Source organism: Erpetoichthys calabaricus, chromosome 13 (assembly GCF_900747795.2).
Source record: "Erpetoichthys calabaricus chromosome 13, fErpCal1.3, whole genome shotgun sequence".
In the NCBI taxonomy this organism is placed as follows: Eukaryota; Metazoa; Chordata; class Cladistia; order Polypteriformes; family Polypteridae; genus Erpetoichthys; species Erpetoichthys calabaricus.
In genome coordinates, this window is record NC_041406.2 from 129,553,725 (window position 1) to 129,567,124 (window position 13,400).

Here is a 13,400-nt window from a genome sequence, read left to right on the forward strand (position 1 = left end):
TGCTAATAAGAAAGGGCTCAGAGCCGATCCCTGATGTAATCCCACCTCCACTTTGAATGCATCTGTCACTCCTACCGCAGACCTCACCACGGTTACACTTCCCTTGTACATATCCTGTACCACTCTTACATACTTCTCTGCCACTCCCGTCTTCCTCATACAATACCACATCTCCTCTCGACGCACCCTGTCATAGACTTTCTTCAGGTCCACAAAGACACAATGCAACTCCTTCTGGCCTTCTCTATACTTCTCCATCAATACTCTCAGAGAAAACATCGCATCTGTGGTGTTCTTTCCCATAACTTCGTTCTGTGGCTCATCAGTTTTATCCCCCTGTAGTTACTACAGATCTGCACATCCCCCTTATTCTTAAAAATCGGTACCAGTTAGTGCTGGGCGGTATGACCAAAATTCTATATCACAGTATTTTTCAAAAGTATACCAGTTTCACGATATTCAACGGTATTTTTTTCCCATGCATGAGTGGATGTTGACCACATTTTCCACTGCAATTACTGCAGTAGACTGGATAAGAATAACCAATTCTACTGTCATGAGAATTGTACATTGTACAAAAAAACATTTTAATGTGCATACAAACCTAAAATGAACCATCGTTAGTAGGGAACTACCTGTACTGACTGATAATAGAAATAACAGAAAAATGATTATACACACATTAATTGTACATTTCTTATTACTATGGTATATTTTTATTACTGTTACTTAAAATAGTTTATTATTTTAATAACTATTACATACCTATGGCAGTGTGAAGCCTGTGTCCAAAGCACTGGAGTCGTGTCCAATTGTTAATCTTGACAGCCTTCTTGATGTTGGCCCCGCTGTCCATTGTGATGGCCACTTGCCTCTACACTGTAAGCCCCCAGGAATCGAGTGCTTCCAGCAAGCCTACAGCAAGTAATTCACCAGTGTGGTCATTTGGAAAATAGCTTGTTTGGAGGCAGTAACTTTTCAATAGCCAGTCATCATTTATAAAATGAATCGTCAGGCTCAGATATGGCTCCATAGTGAGACTTGACCACATATCTGCTGTTGTTGAATAGTTGGGGACTGTAGCCACCTCTGCTTGTAACTTTCCTCTGTGTTCTTGGTACAAGTTGGGGATCACTGTTTGGCTAAAATACTTGCGACTTGGGATCACATGTCTGGGATCCAGTGTTTTGATCATAGCCCTGAATCCGCCTTTCTCCACAATACTTAACGGAACCATGTCTTTGGCTATATGGATTGTAATGGCGTTGGTTATCTCGATCCACTGCTTGCTTTTATTGCTGTAGGCAGTACCTCTAGCAAATGCGTCTACAAGTTACGTCTGACTCGAGTGTCCTCTAGCTTTTTCAGTTTTACCTGAAGACATGGAGGGTGCCAATCTTAGTTCCATACATTCATGGTACTCCAAAGTATGTTTGCGGCTAAGGTGGTGCAGCAAATTGCTTGTGTTGCCGCTTCAACAGCATTTGCAGTAAATAGTTGTTAGGTCCACATCCGACCTTTTAAAACCAAAGTATCTCCAGACAACAGAGATGGCTCCTTTTTTCGGCAAAAGTTCTTCTGTGTCATCATATTCAACTTTATTGTCTGCTACAGCTTCAGTTTCGAAATGTTCTCTGTCATCTTTCACCACTCAATACCTCCACTAACACATGTACTCCGTTGCAGTGGAAAAGGTACCCCCTTGAACAGTTTCCCTCTGTGCCACGTTCAGAACGTTGTTTAGGCTATTTAAACCAGTGTTGTGGTATAAGAAAAATCCATATAACAAAAATAAACGGTTTTCGGTATGAATCAGTATACCTCCCAGCACTAGTACCAGTACATTTCTTCTCCACTCCTTAGGCATTCCCTCTCTCTCTCTCTCTCTTTCCAAGATTCCATTAAACAATCTGGTTGAAAACTCCACTGCCATCTCTCCTAAACACTGCTTCCACAGGTATGTCATCTGGACCAACAGCCTTTCCAGTCTTCATCCTTTTCATAGCTGTCCTTACTTCCTCCTTGCTAATCCGTTGCACTTCCTGATTCACTATCGCCACATCATCATAACCCCTACCCCATTTCTCCTTCCTTCCACACCATGACAGAACAATTTGAATCCACCTCTGATCCACCTGGCCTTACTCCCCTTCCATTTAGTCTCTTGCACGCACAATATATCAACCTTCCTTTTAACCTTCCTTTTTCCCATCATATCAGCTAACTCTCTCCCCTTACCAGTCATTCTCCCAACATTCAGAGTTCCTACCCTCAGGACCTCTCTCTTTACCTCCCTCCTCTCTTCCTGCCTCCAGACACGTCTCCCCTGTCTTCTTCTTCTTCGGCCAACAGTAGCCCAATTTCCCCCAGCACACTGTTGGCTAACAGTTCTGGTGGCGGCCGTTGTTAACCCAGGCCTCGACTGATCCGGTATGGAAATCAGAATGGATGTCTGGATATTGATCTGGCAAAATTTTACACCGGATGCCATTCCCGACATAACCCTCCCCATTTATCCGGGCTTGGGACTACCACAAAGAAACACAATCTTTTGTGCATCCCCTGTGGCTGGGTTTCATTCATCCATCCATCCATCCGTTCTCTTCCGCTTATCCGAGGTCGGGTCGCGGGGGCAGCAGCTTGAGCAGAGATGCCCAGACTTCCCTCTCCCCGGCCACTTCTTCTAGCTCTTCTGGGGGAATCCCAAGGCGTTCCCAGGCCAGCCGAGAGACATAGTCCCTCCAGTGTGTCCTTGGTCTTCCCCTGGGCCTCCTCCTGGTTAGACGTGCCCGGAACACCTCACCAGGGAGGCGTCCAGGAGGCATCCTGATCAGATGCCCGAGCCATCTCATCTGACTCCTTTCGATGCGGAGGAGCAGCGGCTCTACTCAGAGCCCCTCCCGGATGACTGAGCTTCTCACCCTATCTTTAAGGGAAAGCCCAGACACCCTATGGAGGAAACTCATTTCAGCCGCTTATATTCGCGATTTTGTTCTTTCAGTCACTACCCATTGCTCATGACCATAGGTGAGGGTAGGAACATAGATCGACTGGTAAATTGAGAGCTTTGCCTTGCGGCTCAGCTCCTTTTTCAGCACGACAGACCGATGCAGAGCCCGCATTACTGCGGATGCCACACCGATCCTCCTGTCGATCTCACGCTCCATTCTTCCCTCACTCGTGAACAAGGTCCCGAGATACTTGAAGTCCTCCACTTGAGGCAGGATCTCGCTACCAACCCTGAGAGGGCACTCCACCCTTTTCCGGCTGAGGACCATGGTCTCGGATTTATAGGTGCTGATTCCCATCCCAGCCGCTTCACACTTGGCTGCAAACCGGTCCAGAGAGAGTTGAAGATCACGGCCTGATGAAGCAAACAGGACAACATCATCTGCAAAAAGCAGTGACCCAATCCTGAGTCCACCAAACCGGACCCCCTCAACGCCCTGGCTGCGCCTAGAAATTTCTGTCCATAAAAGTTATGAACATAATTGGTGACAAAGGGCGGACCTGGCGGAGTCCAACTCTCACTGGAAACGGTTTTGACTTACTGCCGGCAATGCAGACCAAGCTCTGGCACCGATCGTACAGGGACCGAACAGCTCTTATCAGGGGGGCCGGTACCCCATACTCATTCATTCATTGATAAATATCAAACAGAACTTACCACATAATATTTAACCAACCACTTATGCAAAAGGTGTCCCACTGGCTTGATACAGTCATATTTCAGACTTGTTTGTGTACTTTGCAGTAAACCCACAAGTCAATTAAAAGCAATAATGGTATTTGTACATACCCTGTGAGGTTCTTCTTTCAAATAGGTTTTCGTGTTGTCTGCTGTCTTTCATTATTAAAATAAGCAATTTGCAAACATATACTCTGAGGCAAGCAGCATGTCACAACTGAGTGAATCGGCTTTCATTCAAGATCTTACCTACTCCAAGCCACATATGGTGAAAGGTTTATTACCATTGGCTAGCCGAGTTTCAGCCCATTCTAATGATTGATCATTTATATTACAGTATGTGTCACATTGGTGTGTATAAGACAGGAAGTAAATGACTTCTGCGACTGCTCATCTTTACACATTGTTATGCACAAAGCTGGAGCCAGATTCTGATCACAGTTTTGGCTGTATTGAGAGTGATGAGTTGATATTTGCTTGATTTGTAAGTACTGCTTTTAGTACAGTATAACTTTGAAATGTGTAGTTTTACAGTTGAAACATCATTGGTTCAGCTACAATACCCAGATGCTGTCAACTGCACCTTCTCTTTATGTTAGTTTACTGAGCAGTGCTCTTTCAATTTTAATTTACAGGCAATGTTTCTTGTTTCTGTTATGCTGTACTTATTCTGCTGAAACTTTCATGGGAGGAATGCCCCACTCCCATTTGATTAAATGTTACTGTATCACACTGCTTACATTGCTGTGTGGTTGGTATATAAGAGAAAAAAAAATTGGTTGTGACCGTCTGTTGGAATTGCGCCCTAGAACCAAGTTACCCAAACTATTCTATAACATTTCAGTAATTATTTACCACTCTGATGCTGATCTTTCTGATCATAAAATAGGTCAATACAATAGCAACTGATGAGAAGAATTCATAATTAATTGCAAAATTACGGTAATTTGAGATTTCCTCTAGAGTGTCTCTTGCTCTTGCATGATTTGACTCAAAAACGATTTTAAGTTTCAATTTTGGTATTTTTCCATCCATCCGTTTTAGCTCTAGACTGTCCTCAAGAAACTGTGACACACACACACAGACACACACCCATCACCGAGATATCGATCTTTTCAGTATCAGGGGACCCTAAAACTTTGTGATCCGTCAAAAACTGAAGATCAAAATTTTTGACAAATCTAAAGCTTTTGCTCCTCCTACACAATAGTTTATGGTGGTGAAGGGTGGAAAGCGAAAAGGTATTTCAGCAAGTGTCTTGTTCTTGGTATAATCTCCCACCCTGCGCCAAATAAAGAGATCAACTGGGCTGTGTGACATTTTTTATTCAGTTTTTGAACCGTGCTCACCTCTGAACCCCCATTTCCCCGGGAACAGTGCCATTATAAATGGGACATAAAATCAAAGTTCTGCAATTGGGGGAGGGGGGATTATGAACCGAGTGCTTGGTGAAATTAAACAAACAAGATAAGAAACTGGATAAAAAACATCACACACAGCTCTGGTGATTCTTTTGGTGGCAGTGGCGGGGCAGATTATACTGTGAACTAGTCTCATGCTCATTAAATGTGTGTATGTACTAAGTTTATTCCAGACCTGAAATGCAAGAAAAAAGCAACAACAAGAAGAAAAATAAATAAATAAAAATGCACTGAACTTCTGTGGGGCAATTGCAACACATGGCAAGAGAAAATGAGCACAAAAAACCCAAGCTATTGTACAACTCTCTGTGCCTAGTGGTATACAGAAATTGCTTCAACGACTGGCATGAAAAATAATTTTGAAAGTAAAGGTTAAACAGTAGGATGAGATTAGTATAAAGTTTTACTAGTATGCAGGTAGTCTTGTTTTGGTTTCTTGTTTCTCCCCGAGTTGCATAGCTGGCTGTCTGATTGCCCATTAACAACAGTGCGCAGGCAATTAATGTCTGTCTGTCTCTCTTTCTCTCTTAGTTAATGACTTGTTGCTACAAAGTCCCCTTGATTTAAAGGGACAGAGCACAAGGGAAAAGTACCTTCTCATGTAAACGTGCTAAAAAATAATTGCAATAGTTGAGCTATATTATATTGAAATGAGTATGGCTGCTGTTGTTGTCAATGATACCACCTTTAAGTGCATGAAAAGGCCTTGAAATTAATCCCTACACAAAAAGAAATGACAATTAAATCTAAACGTTATATCTGATGCATAATTGTCACTCTGTAACTCCTGGGAGGATCATCCATCAAGGTGACCTGGGTACGCACACTTGAGCCTTGGCATACGCAAGAAAAAAGTAATGCCAACATTTTTCTGTGTCAGTGGTTTTTACTTTCCATATTTTTAATAGCATATTTGTGCTTTATCATGTCCATGATAGTCTTTCTAATGCCTGCTGAATTAATCTTGCAATATTACCCACCATACTAAGTCTGTTAAACCGATAGTTCCATAAAATATATTAAGAACAAATCAGAGCTTGATCATTCCCAACTGACAGCACAATGCAACAGACACTTTTGTTTGTTTTTATTTAGAAATACTTCTAAATTTAAAGAACTTTTTTTGTCTGCTTTGTCTCCAGAGATGTCAGCTTTGTAAGTTTAGAGCAGTACCCTGTGAGGCCTGGATTCACTATGGAAAAGCATCTAAAAGTGTGCCATCAGAATTACTTGGACATTTGTAATCTTCAACATTTAAATTAGCCTTTTTTGATTTTAAGTTTTCATTTGTTATTTTCTTGTTGATAAAGAAGTGATAAATGTTTTTTTAATATATAGGTTTAAAATATTTTTTCCATTGATATATTTTTTTTTTGGACTGAAACTGTAACTTAGAATTTTTCTTGATATTAGTGGTGAACTTGTTTATTCATAGCTTAGAAACATATGACTGGTTTTCTGATGTACTTTTTTGAAAATGGAAATGGCTTAGTCCATAATTAATGAAAATGATTATTAACAATATGAAATAGTTATGATTAGTGCTGGGCAGTATGACCAAAATTCTATATCACGGTATTTTTCAAAATTATACCGGTTTCACGGTATTCTACGATATTTTTTTCCCATGCATGATTGGATGTTAACCACAATTTCCACTGCAATTACTGCAGTAGACTGGCTAAGAATAACCTATTCCACTGTCATGAGAATTGTACAAAAAAACATTTTAATGTGCACACAAGTATTAATACAGGTTTGCATGACCCCATAAAGTGATAGTTTTCAAGGGGGTGGCACTAATGAAGAGAAGAAATCACATTGCATGACAGTTGCAGTCAAAATATAGAACCTTTTTATTGAACAAATTTTGCAAACAACTTAAACTATGATTTTGACTACATATTTTCAACCATCCAAAAAGGCTTAGTAAAATATCCAGAGGTGCTTGTCAAATGTTGTATTGCACTGAACATGTCTTAGAAGAGGAATAAATAGTAAATATTTTTTTAAACCAACTACACTTTCTGTTAATGTTAACAATCTCTGTCCACTGACACGTTAGTTATATGGATTGTAATGGCGTTGGTTTTCTCGATCCACCTGTTGCTTTTTTTGTCGTAGGCAGTACCTCTAGCAAACACGTCTACAAGTGACGTCTGACTTGAGTGTCCTCTAGCTTTTAAGTTTTGCCTGAGGATGTGGAGGGTGCCAATCTTAGTTCCATACATTCATGGTACTCCAAAGCATGTTTGTGGCTAAGGTGGTGGCTCCGGCGACAACTTTAGCTCAACAGCATTTGTGATAAATAGTTGTTTGGTCCACATCCGACCTTTTAAAACCAAAGTATCTCCAGACAACAGACATGGCTCCTTTTTTCGACAAAAGTTCTTCTGTGTCATCATGTTCAACTTTATTGTCTGCTACAGCCTCAGTTTCAGAATGTCCTCTGTCCATTTTCACCACTCATGCCTCCACTAACACATGTACTCCGTTGCATATGTGTTTAGCGGTGTAGCAGTGAAAAAGGTCCCCCCTGAAACAGTTTCCCACTGTGCCATGTTCTGAACGTTGTTTAGGCTATTTAAACCGGTGTTGCGGTATAAGAAAAATCCATATCATAACAAAAATAAAAAACGGTTTTCGGTATGAACCGGTATACCTCCCAGCACTAGTTATGATAATGTTAATTGCACATTTTATATCATTTTCATTAGTAAGGTCAGCAAATAAAAACTTGAACAAACAATCATCATTGATTAAATACTAAAAAAAGCAAAACTGATATTGTATAAGGTATACGTTATGGTTATCTAAATAGTAGCAGTACTGTCCTGGTAAATCAGTAAATTGTGAAAAGAACTACAAAATCTGGATTTTTACTTTTAGGAAATGTCAGCAGCTTTTTTTTCCCTATAGTACTTTGTATAAAATATACTAATGTGTTAAAATATAATGACTAATTTGGTTATTGAATCATGACTGGGGTATTTTTAAACTGAAATAACATTAAAACACTTTTATTGATTTATTCTTTTAGCCAATAAAAAATCCTCCTGCTGGGAAAAAATATGTAAGATGTCCATGTAATTGCCTGCTAATATGTAAAGACACCTCCAGACGAATAGGATGTCCAAGACCAAATTGGTAAGGTGTTAAGCTCAAAGGCTGTTTTGAAGGAATGTATTTGTATATTAATGTTTTCTGTCTGATTGCTCTGAACCAATAAAACAATATATTGTGGAACGGGCCCCAGACACAGACAGGTAGACATGGTAAATTCACCACCACACGTTTATTTACAGTTCTGTTTACAAATGTCAATAAGTGCACACACAACAAACCCCCAAGACTTCCCCAAAGTCCAGGCCTCTCACACTCTCTACTTTTCTTCTCTTCAGGCTGCCTCCACCAAGCTCAGTCCTTCTCCTCACCCGACTCCAGCCCTCAATGAAGGGAGGTGGCCCCTTTTATTATCCCCCGGATGTGCTCCAGGAGTGCTCCGGCAATCTTCCACTGACACGCCCCAGTGTGGCGGAAGTGCCGGCTGTATCCCTGGAAGCACTCCGGGTGTCCCTGCTCCTCTTCCCCCCAGAACTTCCTGATGTGGCGGAAGTGCTGAGGTCCAGGGCTGCCAAGGCATCCGGGCGCCCCCTGGCAGTGACCACGGGCCCCTACAGGGTTGAGCTTCAAAGCTCTGAACCCGTGGCCCCCAAAGCAACCAGGGCGGTCGCCCCTCATGGTCTGGAGGAGGCATGAGCCCTCCTCCGGTCCTCTTGGGCGATCCGGCTGGGTACCACCCCCAGCCACGTGCTACAATATACAAACCAAAACCAAACAGTACTGTTGCATATATTACAGATATCAAAAACTGACATCAACTGTAAGTATATCACACAGATATAGTGTATAAGATACTTTATAAGAGACTAATAAAGACCTTTGGGAAATCTGAATTAAAAAAAATAACCATAAACACAGAGACTTGTAAGAAGTGATGTTAAAATTAGTTAAATTTACACAAATAACACATTCACATTCTAATCCATGCTTTTGTATCATCTGTGAAGAATGTCCATTTGTATGTGTTGTGACAGTTTAAAGGGTGTTCGTGACCTCTTTACCCTCAGACCAGACGTCAGACACCAGATAAAAATCCAAATATTGAATTTATTATAATAATAATGTGCACAAAGCACCACTACTCCACACTACTCCAATAAATCACCAATAATAATCAATCAATAATAAACAATCCTCCACCCCCAGACGTGTTGCCACCCTTCCACCCAGCTCAGCTCAGCGTCTGGGCTTTCCCACAGTCCTTTTATATTCCCTGACCCGGAAGTGGTTCCAACCCTACAGTCCATGTGATTCCTTATCACTTCTGGGTCAAATAAAAATCCTTTTCTTCATCCCAGAAGCACGTCACTTCCTTTGTCGCCTTGCTTACGACGTACTTCCGGGTTATAGGGCACAAACAACTCTCTGGGCCTCCCTGCAGCGTCATCTGTTGGCCCCTGTGGTATCCAGCAGGGCTGTAAAGGAAAACTCCATTGTCCATGATTCCCTGCTGGTATTCGGGGCACTTCCATGCCGCAGGGACAGCTCCATCTGGCGGCCTGGGGGTATTGGCCGGGGTAACAGGCCGGCCATCCCTCACAGTGTCATATCCCAGAGCCTCAGAATGAAGAGAAAACTGGAGGCATTTGCATTTTGGGAAACCCTGCTTTCTTCTTCGGAACTCATATACACAAGTTATCTTTCCTGCCACCTATCCATCAAGACTGATAACTGTTTTCATGACGAATGTTGGTTATTCTTTAATTGCAGATTTCTGCTAGATTATCGCAGAAATCCAGAAGAATTTCAAAACCGTTAAAAAAAAAAAAAAAAAAAAAAAAAAATAAACCTTTAAAACAGACATGTCCGTGGAGGGGCCACAGTGGTTACTTGTATTTTTTTAATTGAAGTCATTGTTTAATGAAGACTGTTTCTATAGTGAGATTGCTAATTTTATGTCTTGCTTTACTAGGGTGTGTTTTTATAATCTTTTTTTCTCATGAGAGAGATCATAGGACTATTTATGTGTAATACTGTACATTTTAAAATCTTGCAGTTTTCTAATTTTAATGTTCAGACACTGGGATATTTGCTTTTCATGCACCGGCTGCTTACATAGACCATATGTAAGCCATGAACTGTACAAAACTGAATACAGAATCTGTTGTTAGTATCATTGGTATCAGAACATATTTTGTAAAATAGAAAATTAAAGAAGATGAGTAGAAAACTTACACTACTATGATGGTGCTTGGGAAGTTATTCCTGTGTGATAAGTGTTATTTATATAGTTTTGTTTTTTTGTCTGTTCAATTCTTGTACAGCAGAAGAATCATAAACTTGAGCCCAGTTATGGTAATTCCGGAGGAGCAACCTGCACAGCCAGCTCTACCAGTCCAACCCGAAGGCACAAGAGTAGTGTGTGGCCACTGTGGAAATACATTCCTGGTGTGTACTCTGCTAGTACTGTAATGTTTCTGGTAATGGCAAAATATATTTGGTTGAAGAAATAACACTTTGGTGCAGCGTTATTGCTTTAGAGAATCAGGAACATGAGTTTGATTCCTGGCAAGGTCACAGTCTTGTGAATTAACTAGCCCTCTCTGTATCTGATTGGGATTCTTTTCAGGCTACTTTGGCTTCCCCACCTCTCCCAAAAACATTCATCTCAAGTTAGTTAGTGGCCTGTTGCGACTGAGTTGGGCATTTGTGGTCAGTGGATTAGTATACTTCCTCTGATTGAGATTTGCCTTGTGCCCAATTCCCAGCAACTATGTAATATATAAAGGGGTAACAGGGAAATAGATGGAAATATAAAATATTGTATGTAATTTTTTGTATGTTTTTTATAATTGATCTGTTTTTCAGTTTGGTTGTAAGAAATAAAGCCAGTCAGTCATAATATGTCTGTCTTGGAACTTGGAAATTCATCAGGAGCATAAAGTATACACATTCTAAACTAGCACAATGAGACCATTTACAGGGTGCCAAATGGAAATGCAAGCATTGAGAGAACATGTTGACTCAATTCAAAGGTCTGTAAACCATCACTACTAATTGAAGTTTTATATTGTTTTGTAGAGGTTTATTTATGATCCATTAAGAAAAAAATCTTGGCAGGTTATTGTGATTGTTAAATTTATGCTGGGATTAGAGTAGCTGTTGTTTTCTCCTTGATACTGTATCACATTAATAGTAGTAGAAAAATAAATACATTTTCTAGGGCTCTGATAAACATAATATCCTAACTATACAAAAGAGTTTTTGAGTTTACATCTTTCAAAAAAAGAAACAGGAAATTTTAATAAAAATATACTTGTTTATAAACATCATTGTAAATGTAGCATATGTTAAGTACATTGTAAAAGTTTATATTCTTTGCCCTATAAAACTCATAATAATTTTTATATACAAAGGACTAGGCATGAAGCTAAAAGAAGTGGCAGTTCAAGTTGCACTGTACAGATAGATGCATGAATACATATATATATATATATATATATGTACAGTATATATATATATGTACAGTATATATATATATATATATATGTACAGTATATATATATATATATATGTACAGTATATATATATATATATATATGTACAGTATATATATATATATATATATGTACAGTATATATATATATATATATATATGTACAGTATATATATATATATATGTACAGTATATATATATATATATGTACAGTATATATATATATATATATATATATATATGTACAGTATATATATATATATATATATATATATGTACAGTATATATATATATATATATATATATATATATATATGTACAGTATATATATATATATATATATGTACAGTATATATATATATATATATATATGTACAGTATATATATATATATATATATATATGTACAGTATATATATATATATATATATATGTACAGTATGTATATATATATATATATGTACAGTATGTATATATATATATATATATGTACAGTATGTATATATATATATATATATATGTACAGTATGTATATATATATATATATATATGTACAGTATGTATATATATATATATATATATATATGTACAGTATGTATATATATATATATATATATGTACAGTATGTATATATATATATATATATATATGTACAGTATATATATATATATATATATATATATATATGTACAGTATATATATATATATATATATATATATATGTACAGTATATATATATATATGTACAGTATATATATATATATATATATATATATATGTACAGTATATATATATATATGTACAGTATATATATATATATATGTACAGTATATATATATATATGTACAGTATATATATATATATGTACAGTATATATATATATATATATATGTACAGTATATATATATATATATATATGTATATATGTACAGTATATATATATATATATATATGTACAGTATATATATATATATATATATGTACAGTATATATATATATATATATGTACAGTATATGTATATATATATATATGTACAGTATATATATATAATATGTACAGTATATATATATATATATATATATATATATATGTGTACAGTATATATATATATATATATATATATGTACAGTATATATATATATATATATATATATATATATATATATATATGTACAGTATATATATATATATATATATATATATATATATATATATATATATATATGTACAGTATATATATATATATATGTACAGTATATATATATATATATGTACAGTATATATATATATATATGTACAGTATATATATATATATATATATATATATATATATATGTACAGTATATATATATATATATATATATATATATGTACAGTATATATATATATATATATATATATATATATGTACAGTATATATATATATATATATATATATATATATAAATGTTGTGATAGTTGCCCGGTCACCACCAGTCAGAAACCACTTCTTTATAAAAGACACACGTTTATTAGCCATTAATAAACACTTCCACCACTACACACAAAACAAATCCTTTGCCGCGTCTATCCTCCTCCAGGGAGCTTCGTCCTACTCCCACTCCCGACTCTGGCTCAATGACTGTAAGGAAGCGGCCCCTTTTATTCCCGCCCGGATGTGCTCCAGGTGACTAATGACGTCCATCCGGCAGCACTTCCTGGTGTGGCGGAAGTGCTGCCCTTTGCCCCGGAA

At 37.4% G+C, this 13,400-nt stretch overlaps 1 protein-coding gene across 1 annotated transcript in view; it reads left to right on the forward strand.

Annotated features, from left to right (window-relative positions):
• pip4p2 (phosphatidylinositol-4,5-bisphosphate 4-phosphatase 2) overlaps positions 1 to 13,400 on the forward strand; it is a 127,755-nt gene that overhangs the window by 68,432 nt on the left and 45,923 nt on the right. The window contains exons 3-4 of the mRNA XM_051935513.1: positions 8,150 to 8,256; positions 10,497 to 10,620. Of these exons, the coding sequence (XP_051791473.1) occupies positions 8,150 to 8,256; positions 10,497 to 10,620 (231 nt within the window). The remainder of the gene's footprint in view (positions 1 to 8,149; positions 8,257 to 10,496; positions 10,621 to 13,400) is intronic.